General features: G+C 29.1%; 1 protein-coding gene across 1 annotated transcript in view; it reads right to left on the reverse strand.

The window, feature by feature from the left end:
• LOC130667707 (homeotic protein spalt-major-like) overlaps positions 1-16,896 on the reverse strand; it is a 65,280-nt gene extending 48,384 nt beyond the window's left edge. Inside the window, exon 1 of the mRNA XM_057469499.1 lies at positions 15,227-16,896. Coding sequence (XP_057325482.1) covers positions 15,227-15,341 — 115 coding nt within the window. The 5' untranslated portion in view covers positions 15,342-16,896. The remainder of the gene's footprint in view (positions 1-15,226) is intronic.
• Positions 16,897-25,685: the final 8,789 nt, after the last annotated feature.

A 25,685-nucleotide genomic window follows, 5' to 3' on the forward strand; every position in this document is an offset into this window, starting at 1 on the left:
TTTTCAAACTCTGGAACTCTGAATGACGGAGTAAATTCGGATTGAATTAAAATCCGTAATCACTCCGAATTCACTCCCAATTTTTCACCTAAGTAATCAAAATCTGTTCCAAGTATCATAACTTTGGCCTACACTATGAAAAGCGAAATTGAGGATGCAAACGAGCATAGAGAAGAATCGGAAAAAATAATAAAATATGAGGTAAAATAAAAATGTAACAAAAGTAAAATAACTGTAGGATAGAGGACGAATGGAAGAAGATGAGGTATAAAGAGACGAGAAAACGAGAGATAGTAGGCGTCGGATGGGCTGGCAATAAGCCCAGGGGGTCCGTTTAGCTTCAGCTCGAGCTGGTTATTAAGCAAATACGCCCCCAAGCCTTTCTACCGCATCGTCACCGGCACGCCCGTCGTGGTGGCAGCGGCTGATAACCCTTTCGCGCCAAATAATATCAACCCTTTAAACGACGGCTTTTGATGTGTCGTCGCTTGGACGCACATTTTAGGCACATCTACTCACACTCGGCCAATTTAAACACATAACTCCCTTTACTCCCTTGCACTCTCAAACTCCTAACCGTCATTTCGTCTCATTTTCCTCACTATATATCACCGTCTAGCAGTTAGAATGTCTCTTATTCTCTACTATTTTATACTCTACAAGTAGACACATTTAATTCGTCCTTACTCGTTGCCAGTATTCGTCAATATATATTTATATTTCCCATCTACGCCAATAACCTGGGGGTTAATCCGGCTTTTCGCATCACCCACACGTCATAATCATCGCTTTCATCCCTTTTATATTAAAACACTTTGCCTATACGATTTTATCATCAGTAATCTCTAGTATATACATCAGGCTTTTATCTTTACACTTTAAATATTATCTATATATATACGAATAAATAGAATTAAATAATTTTCAATTTATTTATTACAAGAAAATTATTTCAATATTCAATTTTAAATTACCATTAAAATTTTTATGGGTTCTTAGAGGGGGGGGGGGGTAAAGATTTTATTAGTTTATTAACAATATAGCGATACCGTATTATGAGGATCGACGAAAAAGTAGGTCTCTTTTAATTTATATGATAGATCACGAAAATTTTAAAAAGCGGAAAAGATGGCCGCTCAAAAAAATAAAAAAAAGAGTAATTATTTTGGATTTGTGTACTTTGTTGAGGCAAAACGGTTTATTAGTCTACTGGGGTAAGTTGGACTTACTCCGAAAATGAAAAAAAAAATTTTTACGATTTTCTTTCATATTTGTATTACTACAAAATATCACTTATACTGGGCTGGTAAATTGAATCATTGGATAGGCTATAAGTACTTATATTTGTTGCTAAATAAAATTTTTGAGAACAAAAACAAAATTATAAAATAAGTCAAAATTTGGATTGAAAAATTTTCTGTTATTTTTTGAGTTGCTTCAAATAGTCCCGGTTATTTATAAGGCAGGAAATAATTATTTTGCTTCTGACAAACAGAAGAACTAAAAATCAAATTTCAAAATTTTTGTCATGGGTCCAACTTGTCCCAGTCGGTGAATTTTCACTGATGGACTATTAAGTCCCAAATGAAGACAAATATTTCAAATAAAATTTTTTTTTAAGGATTTTCTCAAGGGAGACATTCACAGAATAGGGGGTTGTCTTGCCCCCTCCCTCAAATGTATTTTTTAACTTACATATTGTCTATTTTCATGTTAAAAAAAAAAAAGAAAGTCAAAAAAATGTTTTTTAGCAGAGTACGTGTTAAGAATTATTTCTCAAGGTTTTTTACGGTCGTTCTATAATTTAAAAAAAAAGTCACCTTTTGTCCTTGGAAAACCCCATCGTAAATTGTCTCGTTTTCGAAGAATTTTAAAAAACATCGGTTGAAATTTAACGCGTGTAAACTAATAACAAAAAGCATTTTACATTCATGCCAAAACATGTGTTTTAAAATTGCTAGACAAAAAAAAATCGTACAACTTTTTTTTTTATTTACGCAAGTTTTGAGTTCCTTGAAAAATTTCTTAAAATACAATAAATTAAAAATTTTTAAATTTATAGCTCACTTTTTTACAGACTTATTATTTATTTTACAAATGAACATATCCGTTATATCTAAATTAAATAAAAAAATAAAAAAGATAAAATATTGACGATTAATCTCATAAGACGAGGGGATTTAAGTTTAGATTAAAAGAGCATAAAAACTGTAGACATAATTTTAAATAAAAATAAATAGACTAAATCAATAAAAAACAACACCTAAATTTAATTGTCTGTAATTATAATTGAAATAAAAGGTATTTAATTAAATTATAAAAAAAAAAAATTTCATTTATATAAATTCGCGTAAATTATCCCAGACTTTACAGATAACAAAATCGTTGCATATATCCCGGACATTGAAAATATTTTTCATTTGGCTAAGTGCCAATTGGGTTCACGTGTGCCCTTCACCCGTGCCACAGTCAACGCTATTTAATTCCCAATTGCTCTTCTTTATATATTCTCATTCAAAACAAACCAACAGCAAAAAAAAAAATATATAAAACCAATATTTTTTTAAGCATTTTTATATTTCCCCAAAAAATACATTCAATGACATTTTATGTATAATAAATCTCTAAAAAAAAAACACTTTATATATATATATATATACATATACTGTAAAAAAAAACCGGGGTAAGTTCCGGTGGTGTAGGTGTTAAATTTCAACACCGCGTGGAGTTAAATTGAGTTCATTTTTAACACTGGTCTTTTTACAGGTACAGAAAAATTTTGTGAATTTTTTTTTTATTCATAAAATATATAAACTCGGGTGTTGGCTAGACACTTGACACTTAAACGAGAGTAAAAGCACGAGTTCAGTAAAGAGCGTACGCGTAATTCCCGAGGCGTCGGATCGGTAACTTCCGACGACGCACTTGACTTTTGCTGGGTTATCGACCGTGAAACGAGACACCTGCTTTCAGACTCCGCCTCTATACCTAGAGAAGACTAAGAGAAGACAACAGCAACAACAACAACAACAACAAACTAACCAACCAACAACACATTATACCAACAATCAAATTACTTGTATGTAACAGATAGAAAATTACTAGACAGATAAGTTTCCAAGACGCACCTTAAATTTGTCTTCAGGATAAATAAAAGAGTACACTGAGTTGTTTATAACGAGCAATCGAGCATTGAAATAAATACAAAAACTTAAAACTAGTTACTGTAGTAAATAACAAAGTACTCAGACGTATCAAAGTTACAAAGTTACAAATAAATATACATTATATTATATCCACTGTAAATAGAGCGATGTTAATAATGGACTCAATTTAACATCCCGTGGTGTTAAAATGAAATAACTCCGGTGTAGGCGGAGTAATTTGGTGGTGTTAAAATACCGGTATAAAAACGGTGTAAAAAAATTTTACGTATAGAAATTAGAAAAAAAAATGTATTACGTATAAAAAAATATAAAAATTTAATGAATATTTTCTGGTGGAAAGTTCAATTTTGCTATGTACTTATTTAAACAATTATTTATGTTGTATGTAATTTATTTAAAAATTACACAATTTTAATTAATTAATAAAAACACTGTGTTAACTTTCGTGATCGAGTAAGTAAAAATATTCACAAAGTTAAATATTTTAAACACCGAAAAATATTTTAATACCGGGAAATTTTTTTAACACCGATAACGAATATTGACAACGGCGGCGGTATAATTTTAACACTATCGGTGTTAAAATTTAACATCGAAAAGTTTAAAACCTACACCGCCTGGACTTACCCCGATTTTTTTTACTGTGTGTCAACAAAATAATGCAAATAACTAAAGAGCATTGAAGAATTTCGAAAAATTTTTCAGAGATAATTTGTTGGAAATAAAATGATCTACAAAAAAGGTGCTATGATATTTTGTAATCAGTCTGATAGTTTCTCCAGAAAAGTCGAAAAATAGTAAAAATTCAGAAAATTCCACTTTGACCTCGAATAACTTCTGAAATATTAAATTTATCAAAAATTGATAAGAAACTTTATTTGTAAAGCGATTAATTCTCTACAAAAATATGCATTGACCTCCTCAATAGACTGAGTCGTTGATGAGTTACAAAATTTAAAATTCAAAAAATTTTTTTCTCTTTTTATTTAAATGGGAAGTGGAAAATTGCAATCAGGAAGTACTTAATTTTGATACTGAGTTCTAATTTTAACAGGCGATTTTTTTGTACCCTGCCTTAACTTATGAAAGTATGTCTTTGAAAGATAAAAAATAGTCGATTTTTTTGAATCAGTCTAATATATATATACAATAATAATATGTAATTTCGTTAAACTTTTTGTTCATTGGTATTCAACGAGTTAAATAACATTAATAAATAATAGTGTCAATTGCCTTTATATATACATATATATTTATGTAATAAATATACATTTTAGTTGCATCAGAGAGTTTGGCCTTTTTGACACGCACTTGAATTACAAATAAATACTCTATTCACATATATTCTATTGTATTTATTTATTTATTTATGGATTTATAAAATAATATATTACGTGATAAGTATTTATGATTATCGGCGTTTTTAATGTTTAATAAAAAAAATATATTTTTATAAATAATAATAAAAAAAGGATTAAGTGAAAGGCGCGACGAATACAATGACGAAAGGAGAGAAGAGAATTCTTTTAAATCTATATATATATATATATATATATATATATATATGCATATATAAAAGTTAACATTGCAAGTCTCGCACGTCTTTGTCGTTCGATCCTCTCACGATATTCATCACCGATCAAACAAGAGCGAAAGAATTGCGGTGCTACTTCTGCTGTGTAGTGACAGCCATATATAAATATATATGTATATATACATAAGAGACGAGTGCAGAATCATTTTGCGGAGAATGACAGCGACGATAGATTTTTTGCTAACAGATCTCGAAGAAGTCGAGTTTAAGCTAACCGCTAATTGGGCATACTGAGTTTATCTCAGTGTATGTACAGTTGCTTTATATACATTTTATATTTTATATACATGTATTTATATATATGTTATATGTTTATATATAATGATCGAGAAAGCGGCCTGCACGCACACAAATCGAGTAATTTGTTGTCAATTTCGAGATGATCTGTTCTCGAGAGCAATATTGATGGCCCGCGAGTTTTTAAACTTATCGCGCCTCTATACTTTGCAAAAATTACTATTGTAATAAATAAACTAATGATACATTTTTTTATATTTTAAAAGTCATTCTTGCACAGTAAAAAATCGGGAGTGAATTTGGAGTGATCTGGATTTTTTTTAAATCCGCATTCACTCCGATTCGGAGTTTTAATTTTAAAATAAATTTCCCTTCGGAGTAAATTTTACTCCAAGGGGATTAAAAAATTACACAGCCATTCACACCGGATTTAATTCGCGTTGACCCCGAAATTTTTTTCCAGTGTAAAAAAATTATAAAATAGAAAAAAGGAAATTTTTTGTACTCAATTTTCGGAGCAAAAAATTACAATTATTTGTATGAGAAAAAAAAAAATTAGAAATATTTGTACCCATGTGTCCTGCAGTTTGTATGAGTAAATTTCAGTGGCTTTGAATGAATCTCGGTTAAAAATATAGTGCGTATATATATATATATAGAGCATACAAAATGAAAAGTTAAAACAAAAGACCACCCCAAGTGATTCGTGAACGATCCATCGAGTCGTCGAGTAATATAACCGTGCATTTCGTCATTCCTCAAGACTTGTCGGGCCTTCCGTCATTATGTCACGCGAGTTCCCGGCGTTTCTTCGGGCTTCCCGACACCGCCGCCTTGCTCTTCAGATCGACAAAACACACACAGCACCGACGATGAGCCGCGCACGCGGATTCCTTCGCAGAAGAGCCAAGGTCGCCAATTATCGCTACACGGTCAAAGCCGCGAACGCGGTCTAATACACCAATTCTCTATGACGGGTCATATTCCTCCATTTTATTTTATTTTCATATTTCATCCTCTCTCTCTTTCTCTCTCATTTGTACCCTTCTCCTATCGTTTATTTGTTTTTTGCTCCTTTTGTATTTCTCTGGAGCAAACCACCGAGCTCCCACGGTTCGGTAAACGCCTTGTTCCCAGGGGACGAACTTCCTCGCTTCTCTCTTTGATACGTATTCAATTTTTATATTATATTCCACCTGGATAAACCAACAATTAGTTTCCTATATCTTATATAATAACAATAATAATTTCCATTATAAAATCAAGTTAATTAATAATTAAAAGTTAATTTATACAGGAATTTTAATTGTTTTTTAAATGGTATTTTATTTATACAATACTATGATGATTATTGTTATTATTTAGAATGAGCTGGGCGTCGAAGTATAGAAGTAAAACTGAAATAACGAGCATACGCGGAGATACGAGCTGTCTTAGCCCGTCCCAAGTGATCAGGAACTGACACGTTGACAGACGCGCACCAAAGATGTCCTGTTAGTAGCCAACTACTACAATATATATGTATATAATATATACTTATATGTATATAAAACCACAAGTATACTGATTCTTAGTATTTACATTTATCCGACTTACATATTTGATGGATTTTTAAGTAAAGAGCTCGGCAGACTGGAGACATTTATTATTTTATTTTTAATTTTTGTTTTTGTCCTCTTTGCACTGTCATGCGGTAGATCGAGCCAATGAACGACAGCACCCACGCAGTACAAACCATTGAAATTATTACCGCTCAAAAAAAAAAATAAAAAAAAAGCTGTAAGTCAAGAGTGCAAGCTTTTTTTTCAAAATTCCGATTCGATGGAGGCTCGATGCTTTGTAAATGTTTTTATTCTTGTTCTCTTTTATAAATATTTTTATTTTATTTTAACGTATTTTTTTTCGTCTCTTTCCTTGTCATCGCCGCCGCTTTCTTTAATCCCCTCCAGTCTTTTAGTTTAGTCTTTGGGCATTTACTTAGTGTGTATGTGGTCTTTACTTCAAGGTGATAGTGCAGAGGATATATATATATATATACCTATATCATATTATCTTTTGTTCGTTTAAATCTCATCGTAAACGATTTTATAACCGATCTCCGCCTCTATCGATACCGCAGTATACTCCCACAATAATTGCGACAATCCACCTTCAATTTAATTCATACTCGAGATAATTTTATAGTAAAAGTTATCATCTATTCTAGTAAAATTTTTAAACTGAATTCGATAGTAGTGAATATCATTTAAACTATCAGATAAAAAATATGAATTAATTCAATACAATTGTAGTATCTATCTATACGGCGAAATCTACAATTATTGATGATAATCAGAAATTATAACTTTTATTCTTCATTGATTATAACTGTTATCAACGTCGTAATTCTTAATAATCTGGTAATAGTTGAATTGTTTATTTGAGAAACCCCATAAGTCATGTTTTTTATGAAACAGGGTTTTTTGCATTTTTGGGTTCCTTGGGTGTTCCTCCATAGAAATCAATCAAAATATGCATCAAATCAGCGTTTAAAAAAAAATTAACGGGGTGACAGCAATTTCATTTAATTGAGAAATCCCATAAGTCAATGACTCAAATAAACATATGCAGTTTTAGTTTTACAGAAATATTATTTTTTTTTTTTTTATTTAAAATTCACGCTATTTTGGGAAATTAATTTCAAATATTGTTTTATTGTTGACTGTTATATGACTAATTAAAATGTTTGAATTAATTATAATTTTTTGTAATTTCTGAGTTTCAGAGTTCAAATAAATATTTAATACTTCATTTTATCAGTGTAATAATGATTTGAATGGAAATATTTAAAAAAACAATGATTTTATAACTTTTTTTTCCGTTTGGTTGAGAAACCCTATAAGTCAATCAACTTTAAATAATTTCCTTAATTAGTTTCAGTTAAAAAATTAAATTTTTCTTGTTGGAATCTTTTCCAGAGACGCTAACATTATTGTATTCAATTATTTATTTATTATTTTAATGTCAAGTTTTTCCAAAAAAATGTTTTTTGTGTTTCCTGAAAAATTTTGTTTTTTTGACTTATGGGGTTTCTCAAATAAACGATTCAGTTATCATCAGCCCAAATAATAATTACTGTCAAAACTATTAATAAAGAATTTAAATATCGGCGTTACAGTCTGGACTTATCTACATGTAATTTTCTCTTTGTTTAACTGTATATGTGATGAATTTCACTTGATACTTGAATGATTGCTATTTTGGTGATCATACCCAATCATTAAAAGTTATCAATAATAGCTCCAATATTTGGAAAGTTCTATTATATTTGGATTTGAACGATTTTATTCGAACGCGCAGATAGTGCTCTACACAGAAAAAACAGATATCTTGAGTCAAGAAAAGATTTTTGAAGACAAACGTTTTCGGGAACCAAGTCAAGATTTTCTTGAGCCAAGAGAATTCGTCTTGGTTGGAGAAGATTTCTACTTTATCTGAGAAAATTTAGGTCTCCAAAAAAATTTTCTTGAATCAAGAATATTTACCTTCAGTCGAGAATTTTTTTTTTTGTGTGTACTGTCGTCAAATGTCAAAGCAGGGTTATTTAAAGGACAAAATGTACATGGCTATAATATTGATATAAATAAAGGATTTCAATTTATACACACAAAAAAAAAATTCTCGACTGAAGGTAAATATTCTTGATTCAAGAAAATTTTTTTGGAGACCTAAATTTTCTCAGATAAAGTAGAAATCTTCTCCAACCAAGACGAATTCTCTTGGCTCAAGAAAATCTTGACTTGGTTCCCGAAAACGTTTGTCTTCAAAAATATTTTCTTGACTCAAGATATCTGTTTTTTCTGTGTATAATATACTGTTTTTTTTTTTTCAGCATTTTTAAAACCTTGAATAGTAACGGTTACTATTTTTGATGGTAATCATCACTATCATTAATTATTGCTGTTATCATTCACTGAGAAAAAAATTTACGAACATTTGATAAAATGATTGATTAACATTTGATAAATTATATGTATTAAATACTCGACTATATTCGTTAAATATTAGTCTACAAATATTAAATATTGATCTTTTACATCGACTGAATATATGATCCTGAAGTTAGCAGACAATTAGTAATTTTTGAATTTTTTTTTTCAACAAGTCAATTACAAAAAACAAAAACTAAAAATATGCATATGTATAAAAATTAAAAAACTACAGGTGCAAATTTTTGAAATATTTTTTTTCTTATAATTCATTGTATAAAAAAAAAATCAAAAAATTTTTAGACGTCGGCTAACTTCAGTATCATCTGAATATTACCAAATTATGATCCTGAAGTTGGCAGACAATTAAAATTTTTCGTATTTTTTTTCATTTCAACAAATTAATTATAAAAAAAAAAACTAAAAATATGCACCTGTAGAAAATTAAAAAATCTTTAGGTGCAATTTAAAAAAAATTTTTTTTCTACAATTTATCGTTTTTAAAAAAATCTAAAAATTTTTGGACGTCGGCTAACTTCAGTATCATACCAAATTCATAGTAACATTCGATAGGCCGCTGATCAATAATTGATATACAAGTTTCTTAATATCTGATAAACTTGTATTAATTATTAATATGTGAGATTTGTATACACCCTGTTTAAAAAATCTCATAGAATCCATTAGATTCTCATAAATTCCTATAGAAATTTGATAAGAATTAATGAGTTCTATGAGAAGTGCTATAGTTAAGTATAGGGCCTTATACATACAGCTATAACTATCTATCGGATTTTTTAAGCAGAGCAGTATTCAGATGTCGTGTCCTCTAACATAACATACTGCTTAATAGACGTGTTACAGTTAAATTGTTTTCATGCTTGTTTGAATAATAATTAAAGGTAAAAAGTAAAGTGCTATGGAAGAATTATTATATAAAAAAGGCTTACGAAAATTATTTTAAATTTTGATATTTGTGTTCATATTTATTGATATTTGATAAACTGCTTATCACTGTTGACTTAATAAGCTGTTAAATAATTTTCGGAAATGGTCTACTTGAAAACAATTCAAGTAAGCCGCTTACTAAATATTTTAATATTTGATTATTTGTTCTCTGTGTTTTCAAAGGTAAAACTGATTACTTTACCACTGAAAAATTTTACCACCATTTTAAAAATATTAAATTAAAAATTTCCATGCCTGTACATGTACTTTAAATTTGTGATATTTTTACAAATTATATTTTTTACCGTCACAATAAAAATTTTTGCGAGCGGTTGTTAATTGAAAAAATTAATATTACTGTTAAAGACTAATTAAATTTTATTTTGGAGCCACTTAAAATATTAATCAGAGAGCAATGTATACTAATAAAATAATGAATAAAGAAAAAAAAATAAATAAGAAATAAGAAATTCAGTATCTAGTAGGGATAAAAATAATAAATTATAAATTTATGAGAATTATTTTGTTGAAATTTCTTTAATTGTTGATTATACAAATACAACAAGCATTAGATAACCAAATTCACAGAATTCACAGAGTTTCATTGATAAAATCGCGCATAAATTTGATAAATATTTAAATATCTAACAACATAGAAGAGCCGTGTGCACGCTTTCGAAAAAATAAAAAAATAAAAAACGCTAAATGTCCTAATAAATAGTTTAACAAATTCAAATAACTATACTTGTTAATTGCATATATTAAATATATATATACATATTTATTTCTATAACTCAAAATCCATTAACGTGTTAATTTATTTTTTATTAATTATATATTTTAAAAAATATAAAAACTCAAATCAAATATTCAAATTTAATATCTGTAGTATTTTTTATTATAAGTATGAATTTATTCACTTTCTTATCAAAAAATTTATAAAATATGTATAAATTAATATTTATCTCCACGTATTAATGTTAATTTCTTTTATCGTTATTTATTAAAATTAAAGTAGTTTTTTTTTTTTGTAATAAATTTTTTTAATTATTTCATTAAAGAAGTATTAATTTAAAACTTGTTATTTAATATTTTTTTTAATTTCAAAATTGCATGCAAGAATTTAGTTCTCATCAACTGTAACGTCTGTTAATTGCTTTCTATAAATATATAAAAAATATTTTTCTACTGTCGTTTTCATAAATTATACAGAAAAAAAAAGAATTTCTCGATACAAGAAAATTTTTGTATTATAAATTAAAAGCAAAAATTTTCATGGGACGAGAAAAAATTTCTTCTCAATCAAAGAAAATTTATTCTCGCTCCAAGAAATTTTTATTTTTAATTCTTAATACGGAAAATTTCTTGATTCTATTCGTGATTCAGAATTTATTTGAAATTTAAGCGCAAAATAGAGCTTCCGGGGTAAAATGAGTCACCTAAAAAATCTTAAGAACCAAAATTGATTTTTATAAAATAAAATTTTTATTTTTTTATAATTTTTAGAGCTGAGTTGTGCCTCCGAAAAAAAAAAATTAATATAAAATAATTTAATTTCTTAGAAAAATAGAAGAAAAAAATTCGTATCCGCTGCTCAAAGCTCATAAAAATTAATTATTCGTACCGATATTAATAAGCCGCCGCATCCCGGGATTTTTTATCCGTAATTAAATTAATAGAAAAAAATTGCATTTCTTATATTTCATATAAATAATTGTAACTAATTAAATTTAAAATAAAAATTTCTAATAGCAAAAAATAGTAACAAATTCAAATGAACGATATAAAATGAATGTTAATACGGTTAAAAAATAAAATAAAACATTGATGGTATATATTATTATGATTATTTGAGAATTAGATATCATATATAATTGTTTTAGCATTCAAAAAACGTTTTTAGCTTGAGAGCTGTTGGTTAAAGCTTATGTTTGCCTGTCACGAATACAATCGTGACAGTCAAGCCACCTTCTCACCCACCCGCAATGCGTGCTTCTTCATGTACACATGTTCTATTGTGTTCATTAATCGTGTCAACGAGCCAACCCATCCATAAGTATTATAAACTATACTCCGTATCACTTTTTTTACTTCAACGGAGGCGTGAAAAAAATAAACCACTCACAATATCAGCTAAAGTAAATAATAATGAGTAAAAAAAAAATTTTTGCTTAATAGTTGATAAGATCGTGAGACAATGATTTAAAACATTCGCCCTTTACACTTAAAAAAATCAGGAGTGAGTTCGATACGAACTCACTCAGAGTTCCACAGTTTTAGAAAAAATTACTCCGAATACAGAGTAAATACGAAGTTTGTTTCTCCAGCAGTGATTTCGGAGTGATCTAGATTTTTTTTTTTAATTTGCCTTCATTCCGGTTCCGTATTTTGATATTAAAATAAATTTTCTTTCGGAGTAAATTTTATTCCGTGGATTAAATATATAAAAAGTCATCTGCTCCGCATTCACTCTGAATATGGAGTAAATACGGAATTTTTTCTCCAACGAAATGATTTCAGAGTGATCTGGATTTTTTTTTTAATTTGCATTCGTTCCGGTTCCGTATTTTGAATTTAAAAAATAAATTTCCTTTCGGAGTAAATTTTATTCCGTGGATTAAATAAATAAAAAGTCATCTGCTTCGCATTCACTCTGAATATGGAGTAAATACGGAATTTTTTCTCCAGCGAAATGATTTCGGAGTAATCTGGATGTTTTTTCAAATTTGCATTTATTCCGGTTCCGTATTTTGATATTAAAATAAATTTCCTTTCGGAGTAAATTTTATTCCGTGGATTAAATAAATAAAAAGTCATCTGCTCCGCATTCATTCTGAATATGGAGTAAATACGGAATTTTTTCTCCAGCGAAATGATTTCGGAGTGATCGGGATTTCATTTAAACCGACATTCACTTCGATTCAGTATTTTAATATTAAAATAAACTTCTTTTAGGAGTAAATTTCACTACAAACCGATGTTTCAATACTAAAATAAATTCCCCGGAGCAAATTTTACTCCAAGAGTATTAAATAAATACGCAGTCATCCACTCCGGATTTAATCCGCGTTCACTCCGAAAATTTTTTACAGTAAGGACATTTATCACTCATAAATACTTTTTAAATATAATTCCATATCTATACAATTCATAAATAGTAAAAACATAAAAAAAGAATCATTCATAAATTATAATTATAAAATGTATACAAAACTCACTCTCTAGTTTTTAATAGGCCGCATTTATATGAATATTCTAATAATTTCATATTAATTTTATTCATATTTTTTTATTTTATGAATCACTATAAATTTATATTAAAAAAAAAAATATATAAAATAATCATTTGTCTTTATTTTATTTTCGCTTGTAATTTAAATTTCAAATTATTTTATTATTAAATTCTCTAATACCTTTTTTTATTTTTTTTAAGCTAATTAATATAATTAACCAGAGAAAAATATTTATCTTAAAGAAATCGCCGCTTTGACAAATATCCTGAACTGATTAAAAGATCGATAAAAAATTTCTACCGTAACTTTTTTTTTTATTTTATTCTTATGTTTGTTTCGCACAAATATTTAAGATATAAGAGTTTATTAAAAAATAACTGAGAAAAATAAAAAAATTAATATACAAGATATATATAAATGTGTATAGTATACATACATATATATATAACTTTAATAGCTATTGAGTATATGAAAGAGGACACCTGCGGCCACTTATATAGTCATATCGCGATATTACGAGGTTATAATTCATTGAGTTGATATTAGAAATTCGCAAAAAAATCCATTAAAATAAATAAAAACGTGAAGTTTAGAGAAAAAAAAAAAATAAAATAAAATAAAAAAGTAAAAATATTCGATGAGTCAACAACCGCGCGTTCGACGACAGCTCAATTTCTAACATTTACATTAAAATAATTTCTCATAAAATATATGACGAAAAAAAAAATCTATATATTTACTGAGATATCTCCATATCAAATACATTTACAATTAAAAATAATAAATAATGATAACATATATTTATACTTATATCCGAGGATTAATAAGCAAAAAAAAAATACTTAAAAAATATTTAAAAACGTGAATATGCATACGCGATTAACGAAAGGAAGTAGTCATTCAAATTAATCGAAATATTTTTTTGAAATCTCTTTCATCGGATCGCTACTTAAATTATTTAAATTTTTACGATAAAAAATCCTGACAAATTATTGCACTGTACAAAATTGGGAGTAAATTCGGAGTGATCCAAAAGTTAACAGACAATCAACAATTTTTTGGTTTTTTTTCACCGAATGAATTACAAAAAAAAAAAAAAAATAAAAATATGCACATGTAGAAAATTGAAAAAACTGTCGGTGGAATTTTTAAGAATATTTTTTTCCTGATAATTAATCGTTTGTAAAAAAATCCAAAAATTTTCAGACGCCGCCTGACTTTAGTGTCATAAATAAATGATACTGAAGTTAGCAAACGTTTAATAATTTTTGGATTTTCTTTTAGACGGTCAGTTTGAAAAAAAAAAATTTGAAAAAATTGCGCCTTTGGTTTTTTAAATTTTCTGCATGTGCATATTTTTATTTTTTATTTTTTTGTAATCGATTTGTTGAAAAAAAAATCCAAAAATTTTGAATTGTCTGCTAACTTCAGGATCATCATAAATAAACGTCTTTTAGGAGTAAATTTCACTCCAAACCGCATTTTCAATATTAAATTAAACTTTTTGGAGTGAATTTCACTCCAAGAAGATTAAATAAATAAGCAATCATCTGCTCCGAATTCACCCATGATCCTGAAGTGAGCAGACACATAAAAATTTACGGATTTTTTCCTAATAATTTAAGTTAAAAGAAAAAAAAACTAAAAATTTGCTCAAGTAGAAGAAAATTAAAAAAACTACAGGTGCAATTTTTCGAAATACTTTTTTTTTAATTCATCATTATTAAAAAAATTCAAAAATTATTACACATTGACTGATTTCAGTATCATATTCATGAACCTGAAGTTGACGTCTAATAATTTTTGTATTTTTTTAAAATACAAAAATTATAAAAAAAAAATATTTGAAAAAATTGCACCTATAGCTTTTTAAATTTTCTACATGTGCATATTTTTAGTTTTCGTTTTTTCGTAATTGATTTGTTAAAACAAAATCCGAAAATTGTTAATTGTCTGCTAACTTTAGCATCATATTCACTCCGCTAATTTTTTACAGTGCGCTCAAAAAAAAATTTTTTTTACTTAGCAAACAAGGGAGTCATTAAATTTCCAAAAGTAAAAATAAACATTATGACTTACGAAGTGTAGTCGGTTGATCCTGAAGACTCGACAAGGGATTACTTCTAAGAGGTCCATGTACCAGATCCTCTTCAAGGTTGGCACGGCTAGGTCGTGCCTGTTTTCTTCTCGACATCCCTCCGTGTCTATTAACAACCACAATACGCTACGTTAATCTCCCTGACGTAAGTCTACTCCGTTTCATCCGACGGTTTATGTGTTTTACCGTTCGACCAAAATCCTCAAAATAAAGGATTTTATCCAAAATAATAATAAATAAAATAAAATAAAATAAATATAAAAAAAGACCAAGTCAAATCTTAAAATCCCGTGTACACTACAAGTATAACCAAAATATATAAATCATTATATTTATATATATATCTATATATATGTACACGTATACACTTTAAGTCTCCATCTATCCTCAGTAAAACTTAAATAATTTTCAAATTAATTATTAAATATATCACAAGCGTTTTACTCGAGTACGTACAAAACACTTAAACCACACAACATATATATGTATATATATTATACACTCGGGAATAATACACCCACGTAAAATCCACTTGGTTATATCCGTTTCAATTTACTTTTAATCACTTACATTAAAATAAATGTCACACTGTAATCCATATCACAAATAAGTCCTTCCATAAAAACGATAAACTCAAAAAAACTAAATAAATAAAATGAAAATAATAAATTTTATAAAAAAAAAAAAACTGTACACTTATAAACAACCAGCACTCGATGAAATAATGATCAGCATGAGATTATTCGACGCACGTGCCTATTCGTATATATAATATATATCGTATATATAATCATTCGAAATCCTCGATCGACTGGACACTGAATCGAGTGTGAGAGCCAGAGAAATGCGTCAGTAGTAAAAGAACACCCGTGTCTTACTCAAAATGGGTTTATCTACTTTTCTTTCTCTTCTTCTTCTTCTTACGAAGCTTTCGTTTGCGTATTCTGTTAACTCCGTTACAAACAACAAAATCAACTACTTCTGTCTTACCGAACCATAATTTTCCACTGAATTTATCACCATGCAACTCATTATCCCCTTGTTCATATTTATCCCAGATATATTTCTTATGCTTGTCATTAAAATAATAACAATCATAATAATTATTATTATTATAATAATCATGATAATTATCCTCCTCACTAGATGTCGGATGAATTAACGTCTTAAACGTTTTAAGCCGACACCAATGAGCACCAGGTACTCTCAACATGCGTGGCGCGGAGCATTACATATATCCGTGTACCGGCGCATGTACAACGCGCCGATCACACACGCGTGTACACGACATGCGTGTCGGTTTAGATTCACGATTAAACAGAGTCTGTCTTGTTACAATAAACAACCATCAACCACCCCCGGCATACAATTGTTATTATTCGTATACATGTAGATACACGTTATTAAACAACCCTCATGTATATTTACACACGTGTATATCTATATACATTATATGCACTCCATATACACACGTACATACTGTATGTATACATATACATATACATATATGCCTATATGTATATAACTATATATATGTATATATGTTTATATTTATATATAATGTTTTTTATGTGACGTTTGTGTATATTAAATCGCGAATATCCGCGGGGGCTCGGATACTTCGAGTCGTATCGGCCGGACGACGGACGGACCAGCTCTGGGGGCCCGACGTCGCGACGCCCCTCTCCGCCGTCCAATTTTATCTACTGTGGAAGGGCGAACACCCTGCGCGCGTTTTTCCCACCACCTTTTAAAATCACCACTGCTTCCACCACTACTGTCAATAACGCCACCTCCAATAGCTCGGCTATATTTCAAATATATATAGAAGTGTATATCTATATGTATGGATACGTCCATATATATATGATATGACACTTTAACACCCTCACGCAATCTACCCTACCACCAGAACGATATAAAACCCCACTGCTGTCATATACAAAGTCCACCCTTAGAAATATCTCTCACTCTGTCATATTTTTATTTGACTAATTTTTTATTAAATGGCGTAATTAATTTTTTGAATTTTTCTTTGAGAAAATGAAAATCCGCGACTGAAGGGATGCAATATTTCATGAAAATTTGTGAGAAAAAGCTCGCGATGTAACTACTGGTACTGAATACAACTAAAATTCTCTTTATCTTTCTACTCAGACTGTCTCCCACTTTAACAACATATTATTTTCCCCTCTTGCGCTTTCTCACTTGTAACTATCATTCTCTCTTCTCTTGTCAACTCTGTCTTTATCTTATTCCCTCTCCGCTCACGTTCGCGTACCGTCGCGATATATATTTCACCCCCACTATACCAGTACCAAAACGAAGGCGGGGCTTAGGTTATACTCCACCCCCTTATGCATTATTATCGCTAAACCACTTGGGGGCTCTATGATTTTATATGCACGCCGTATTGCATGAGCTTTTAAAACTATATCATTTTTATTGTATGCGCAAATATATCAAATTGTACGATTCTTTTTTTTATAATTTAAAAATAAAATTTACATACAAACAATCACTCATACAATAAATAATAATTTTTTTATCTATATATGTGATGTAGAAAATATAAAAAAAAATATTTTATATATCTATATATACATAGATTTTTTTTTATTGAAAAATGAGGATTTCGGCGCCGGCGCCGGCCGGAACTTTTCGCACCTGTGAAGATCTCCCACTTTTACACACTCGCCGACCAGCATCTCTTACACACACATGTATATATGTATATATTGTAACATATATAGAATGAAAACCGTAAACACACTAATACTTTTAGCTTTGATGGGTCTCTGGGACTAGTGACTACTGAATACTCTTATTTTCTCTTCTCTTCTCTTCTTCTATAGTAGTATTGCCGCACGGGGCCATTCATGAAGTCTAGAAGTGTGACGTAGTAAGACAGTAGGGACACGAGGGCATGTAGTTACAGGTAGACTTAATCTGACCTCAAGGGGTCTAGTCAGTAGTCTACTGACTAGACGACTCCGTCTATATACGTAACGTACAAACAATTTAGACTACGATTTATTTTATCGTTTCAAATGACCAGTCATTTATATAATTTTTTTATGATCTTGAAGTTAGCAGATAATCAACAATTTTTGAATTTTTTTATCAACAGTTTAATTAAAAAAAAAATTTTTTTTAAATATGCACATGTAAAAAATTTAAAAAACTACTAGTGCAATTTTTTTGAATATTTTTTTTTTTTAATTTAACGTTTTTAAAAAAATCCAAAAATTAGTAGACGTCGGCTGATTTCAGTATCATTTTTTTATGATCTTGAAGTTAGCAGACAATTAACAATTTTTGAATTTTTTTATTAACAATTACGTAGGAAAAAAAAAACTAAGAATATGCACATGTTGAAAATTGAAAAAACTAAAGGTGCAATTTTTCGAAATATTTTTTTTTATTAAATTTAACGTTTTTAAAAATTCCAAACGTTAATAGACGTCGGCTAATTTCAGTATCATAATTTTTTTATGGTACAAAATTTAATTGAGCCTTAAAAATAAAAAAAAAAAATTATTTGTTACATTGATAATTTTCTGTGTATAGAAATTTTTTTTTAATGATAACAAAAAAATGTTGAGTGGAAAAGTTTGTCTGTAAAAAAATAACTGGGTTAAAAAATGTCTATTTTAATAATAAAATTCAATTATAAGCGTAGATGTGATATGGAATAAACTATAATAATTTGATATCTGAGTGTAAGGGTAGAAAAAAAGTATATGTATGATGTATGACATATTCATGAATGTATAGTGGAATATATTGAATATATATTCCCGAGTTAAACTCTGAAACTCAGAAGTAGAGTTTGTCAAGCAGATGGCGAATAAGCGATAGCGCTGCTCTCCCTTACGAATGTAAGAAAAACACGAAATAGTTTAGCCTCGCTCAAGGCGAGACCAGACCTGTTTTCTATCACCTTTCTTTGGATCCTCTTCGTCCACTATGACAACGATGACAACGACACAGGGTATAGGAGAAAAGCCTCGCGACAATAAAATCCATTTGGACATATCATCGATTTATATCATTCCTTTCGATATATATATATATCTATATATATATATATATATATATACATTGCTTTTTTTTTTTTTTTTTGAAAATCAGAAGCATCGCGTCACGGTTGTCGTTAAATTATAATCGAATAGTAGTATGGGAACTGAGAATTTGGACAAGACGATAAACGGGTTATAATGTTTTGTGGAATAATTCGGCAATTTGGATGGAATTGATGTTTGGACGACAGGTGTCGTTGTTATTCTTTTGAGTAAAAAGTTTAAACCCTTTTATTTTATTTATATTTTTTTAAATGTGTATCTTTTTTACAATATAAACATCAAAAAAAGTATTTCTTGGCGCAAGAAATTTTTTGCATTATGAATTAAAGACAAAAATTTTATTAGGACTACACAGAAAAAAAAAAAATTTTCAACTGAAAGTAAATATTCTTGATTCAAGAAATTTTATTTGATAACCTCAATTTTCTCGGATACACGGAAAAAAAAATAGGCGCTGCAACAGGATTTTGTCCTGCTGCAGCACCTATTTTTTTTTCCGTGTAAAGTAGAAATTTTTTCTGACCAAGAAAAATTTTCTTGGCTCAAGAAAATCTTGACTTGATTCCCGAAAACGTTTGTCTTCCAATATATTTTTTTGACTCAAGATTTTTTTTCTGTGTAAAAAAAATTTCTTGGCGCAAGATTTTTTTTTCGTTTCAAAAAATTTTAGTTTTTAATTTATGATGCAAAAAATTTCTTAGGACAAAAAATCCTTTTTTTCTGTATATATATCTATATATTTTACTTTTTTTTTGTAGGTTGTTTTGTCATGATGCGCATTACGCGCAGTCGCGTAATTTCTTTGCACTACAGTAGCTCTCTCATCGCATTGCATGTAATGTAATGTATTTTATCTAGAGTTGAAAGTCATCTACAGTCAGTCGGTCTGCATTTTATTACGTCGCGGACGATCGAAGCGATTACAAGTGAAGTAAAGCGCGCGGCAAATAAAATAACGCGACAAAGAGAGCAAGAGAGAAAGACAAAGAGAGGATAGTATTTTATATATACATATATATAAATAAAGTGAATAAGTATAAAGAGCAGCGAGGGAGTTAGGAATAAACTGTCGAAGTAGTTTAAAAAGATCAGCTAAACAGAATAAAAGAGAGAGACACAAAAAGAAAAAAGAAAATTTAAAAAATGAGAGTAAGTGAGGGAGAGAAAGAGAGAGGGTTTGTTGGATGAGAAAAGAGTTGCCGATATAGCCGACGAGAGTTGGAAGAGCGACAAGAGAATCGGGAATGTCCGAGTGACGTTGCTTTATGAGTCGCGGCAGTCGCGAGCCGTATTTGTTGACTCGTCTTTGTAGGCTTTTGATCTCGTCAGAATGCGAGATATTCTCTCTTCCTCTCTTACTCTCTTTTACTCTTCAGCTTTAGTAGCATTCGTATATACATATATATCTCACAGTGTCGCTGTCTCGCTCTTTTTCTCTGTGGCTCTTGGATCCGCCACCTCGTTCTGTCCACTTGATTCGCTCCTACATAGCTTTACACCTGTATTTGTAAAACTGATTTTTATACGATTCAAAGGCAGATACAAAGTAGTTGATTGTTGGCAAATATATTCCGTATACATATATGCATATTGAATTTAAATTTTTTTACTTATAACATATACATACGCGTTTTTATACTAATAAATATTATATTCAATTATTCATATAAAAAATATCGCTATTGTTTATATATATATTATTTTATTTTATTTTTATTGTAATAAAATACTTCATGTTATTTTTATTTTTAATATCAGATTAAATTTTTAATGTGTGACGCGTGAATTTTTGTTTTTAAATTTATGAAAAAAAAAATGTTTGTTTTTTAATGAAACTGAAGTTGGCCGACGTCTGATAATTTTTAAATTCTTTTTTAAACGATAAATTATAAAAAAAAAAATATTTTAAAAAATTGCACCTGTAGTTTTTTAAATGTTCTACATGTGCATATTTTTAGTTTTATTTTTTTTTGTAATTCTCCAGTGAAAAAAAAAAACAGAAAGTTTTCGATTGTCTGCCAACTTCTGGGTCAGGTTTTTTAACGTAAACTTCAATTTTTAATTTTAAAATAATTTATGTCAAAAAATTAATTAAAATGGGGGGTAGACTAAGTCACTCTAGATTTGGCGGAAAAAAAATTTTTTCTTGTGAAGTTTTCATAGGTTTAATGCAAATGAGGTTAATTGGGACATCTCATGAATTTAAATAAATAAAATTATCTGTCACACAGAAAAAAAATTTTTGTTTGCCTCAAGAAAATTTTTTTTTATCCCAGGAAATTTTGTTGCATCATGAATTGAAAACAAAAATTATTTTGGGATGAGACAAAATTTCGTGGCCAAGAAATTTTTTCTAAACATATACGAAAATTTTTGTTTTTAATTCATGATGCAAAATAATTCTTGCTCCAAAAAATTGTGTTTTTTCTGTGTCTGAAACAAAGGGTTCTCATTTATTTTGAAGAGTAATGTGATAAAATTGAAGTGAGTAAGAAAACTAAAACCATTAAAAATAAATTGAAAACGAATAAATTTTTAAGGCTGGGCCGACATACTTCTGAATAAAAAAATTTTCATCAAAATTATTGTTAATGAATATGAAATTTCTTCATACTAACTGAAAATAATTAATCTGCTTGAAACCCTTAAAAAAATAATTACTTCTCTAATTAATTAAATCATGGAAATAGATTTTCAGCGATTGATTCATTTTTGGTACTCTTAAAAATATCTAATATTGGCTTATTGCATAAATTTTATAACACTAAATCAATACATTGAAGTCATACAACATATTCCAAAGATCAATGACCCGTCTAATTCGATTCTTACATTTTTTATTTAATACATATCAATTATTACAAGCATTAAAAAATTTGCGGGGCAAACGCGGAGTGGACGAATTTTTATTTCTTCTCTCTCTTTCAGAGTGAAATTTACTCCGAAAGGGATTAGATTAGATTATATTGGTTGTTTATTGTTCATTTGGTTAAACAAAAAATTTACATTAGAAAACAAAACAAGAGCTTTGCAATAGTAATAATAAGAAAACCATTTTTTACATTATAGCATGTTCAAAAAATTGTACTACAAATTAAGGACTTATCCTAAGTGAATTTATACATATAATAAATAAATAAATGTGTTGCAATTTCAAAATTTGTAATAAGATTTACCTGAGTGATTAAGAACACAAGGTAGTTATCGCGGAGCAGATGATTTATTTATTTATTAAATTCTTTCGGAGTGAATATCCATCCGAACGGGAGTTTTGGAACATATTAATAAAAAAAAATTACTAGTACATAGAGAGGTTAGGTTTTCTATATTTTGACATGTATATTGAGTATGGAAATAATTACGGATTTCCTCTCCATATATTCAAATGAAATAATTTTTAGAACTTACATGTAGCTAATTCTGAAAACTTTTACGCTCATGAAGTTAAATATAAACTTTTTGTTTTCCACCGACGATTTTCTGACAAGATCTCGACTTTTTCGACTTAAATTAAATTTTTGTCAACTTTTAGAGCTTTTTTAATTTTAGTTTGAATTTATACGCAATTTTTTATCTTTGTTTGAACTTATTCGTCTTGTCTTCGAGCATGACAGTAGTGATTCGCCTCACTTTTGACTTGCTGAACAAAAAGTCAGAAGCAAGCAGTATTTTTCACGATTCACCTTAGTTTTGACTTCTTCGCCTTGTAATTTAAGTCGAATAGGTCTAAACTAAGTCAATTTCGACTCGATTTTGACTTCTTCATCTCAAAATTCAAGTTTAATAAGTTTACACCAAGTCAATGTTGACTTGATCTAGATTTTTTCGTCTTGAATCGTGACTAGGTAAGCCAGTTAAGTGTAAACAAAGGCGAAAACTTAATGAATTTCATGTCTCCGTAAAATAAGTCGAGTTTGTCTTGTGAAAAACGGCTCCGAATTTCGAGTTGGTGAACCAAGTCTAAATCAAGTTTTATTTTTAACCCGGGATTATTATGACTTAGACCAACCATACTACGAAATATTTTATATTGTATCGAAAAATCAAATATTCCCATAAAATCTATGTCACTATAACTTCAAATAGTTTAATGTTTTCACTATGTTTATTATATATATGAAATTATAATTTAGCGAGTTACTAAAACATTCTATAAATTAAAAACATAATATTTTATGTTTAATAATCAATACCTGAATCATTTATTTATTTAAATAATTATACTTTTCATTCACAGTTAGTTTTATTAAAAATAAATTTATCTAAATATTAAAACTCCAAGTGACGGAGTACATTCGGATTGAACTTAAATCCGTATTCACACGGAAAATAGAGCAGTTGAAAAATTACAGTTTCGTATAGTACACGGAGAAAAATGTCAAGTAAAAATGCCTATGGCAGCATAGTAATAATTACATTACTCTATAGTTTGTGTAAGCAGTCATATAAGAGCGGCGTGATACAAACTATAGAGTAATGTAATTATTACTATGCTGCATAAGAATATTTACTTGAAATTTCTCTCCGTGTAGTAAAGCGCTCCGAGTCTGAAACTGTAAAAATTACATTTTTTATCCAGAAATAACAAATATTACAGTTTCAAACTCGATATATTGTCTATTTCAACTGTAAAATTTGCTGCGAAAGCCTTTTTTACTGTAGAAACTGTAATTTTTCAACTGCTCTTTTTTCCGTGCACTCCCAATTTTTATAGTGTAATAATTCTATGAACAGTAAAAATTACATTTTTTAATTATTGCTTTAGTATCCAACATACATTATAACAACAACAACAATAATAATAATTTATTTTCATCTGTTTAATTTATTTCTCTTTTGTTTTTTCAATTGTCTCAACTTTTAACGTTGTATTTATGGAGAATTGTGGGACAAGAATATATATGCTAATCTCTCAAAGGATCTTTGAACAGTGGGACAGATCTCGATTGGCTAATGAGAATTCATGCTCGTTCTCTTTGGCTCTCATATATATATATACATATTCACTTAACTATATATACATAAAATACTTACAATTAAATCACCCTAACGAAACCCGAACCCTCCTCCGCCAAAAAAAATATATATACATATATATAATATATAAATATAAAAGAACAATAAGTACATATTTATCAAGCTCGGAATTTTTTCTTAAATATTGACAATATAATTCTTGAAAATGTATACATACATATACATATATATTTTCTCTTCGTAACTATATACATATTACGATAAGAAATCGTAAGTTGGATTGCTGACAAGTGCTGTTTGTAGTTGTTACTTTTATATATATATATATATATAACAATAATAAGTAACAATAAATATATATACAAGAAACAACGTTGGTAAACGCACAAGAGTATCAAGTAAAGTAGACAGCTTGGTTGTGCTGGCCAGAAGCAGCAGCAGGAGTAGTATAGTAGGCCCGGGGCAGTTCCTCGGGTCGCCCGATCGTGGATCTCGGTCGCATAAATTTGTTTTAATTGCCAGCGACGTTACATTTTGCTTTAATTATGCCGCATTATCTGGGAGGTAAATTAGGTAGGTCCAGCTCTCGAACCGTCTCCTCATTCCCTTTTCCACCCTCCTTAAAATCCCCCCTTCTCTTCCTTCCCCTCATCGTTGTCCTCTAGCGTCTCTCTCTCCGCTCCTTTCCTCAGCCCAATCCTTCTTTCCCTTCCTCCTCATCACTAAAGTTCTGCTTATTTTTTTTTACCCTTTTTTTACCTCGGACGATGAAAAAAAGGACGAGGTAAATAAATCAATAAATAAAGGAATAAGATCTTTTAACTTATTTTACTTTTATTTATTCATTTTTTATTTTCTCTCTTTTTTAAACAGAATTTGAGATTTTTATATTGGATGCACATGGACCTTTACTTTCTTCTTTTCCTTCTCCTTCTTATTATTCTTATTCTTATTCTTTAGCTGCGTTCATACGTTTAAAAATCGAAAGAGCGTGTGACAATTTACTCGAGCAATCTCCAAACTGTATGCAAGAAGAAGATTGTTTCCCATTATATATATATACATATACATATTTTTTTTTTTAAATTTATTTTATAATTTTTTCTCTCTGTCTTAAGTCGCGAATTTCGTGTCCTCTTAACTCTTTCTTTCTTCGTGGTCATTCGTCGAGGACCGGGACTATAACACAACCCACCAACCCGAGAGTCAAAAGTCTATGTAGTCAATGCATGGGTTTTATTTCCCCCCGTTGATATGTTGGGTTCACCCTCACTCACTTACTCACTCACTCACTCACTTATAAACATCAGTTCACGAATAAGCAACCGCCTCCACTACTATGACTATTGTGTGTATGCTACACTCTGCCATGCATTTC

The sequence above is a fragment of the Microplitis mediator genome, chromosome 5 (assembly GCF_029852145.1).
Source record: "Microplitis mediator isolate UGA2020A chromosome 5, iyMicMedi2.1, whole genome shotgun sequence".
Taxonomy (NCBI): Eukaryota; Metazoa; Arthropoda; class Insecta; order Hymenoptera; family Braconidae; genus Microplitis; species Microplitis mediator.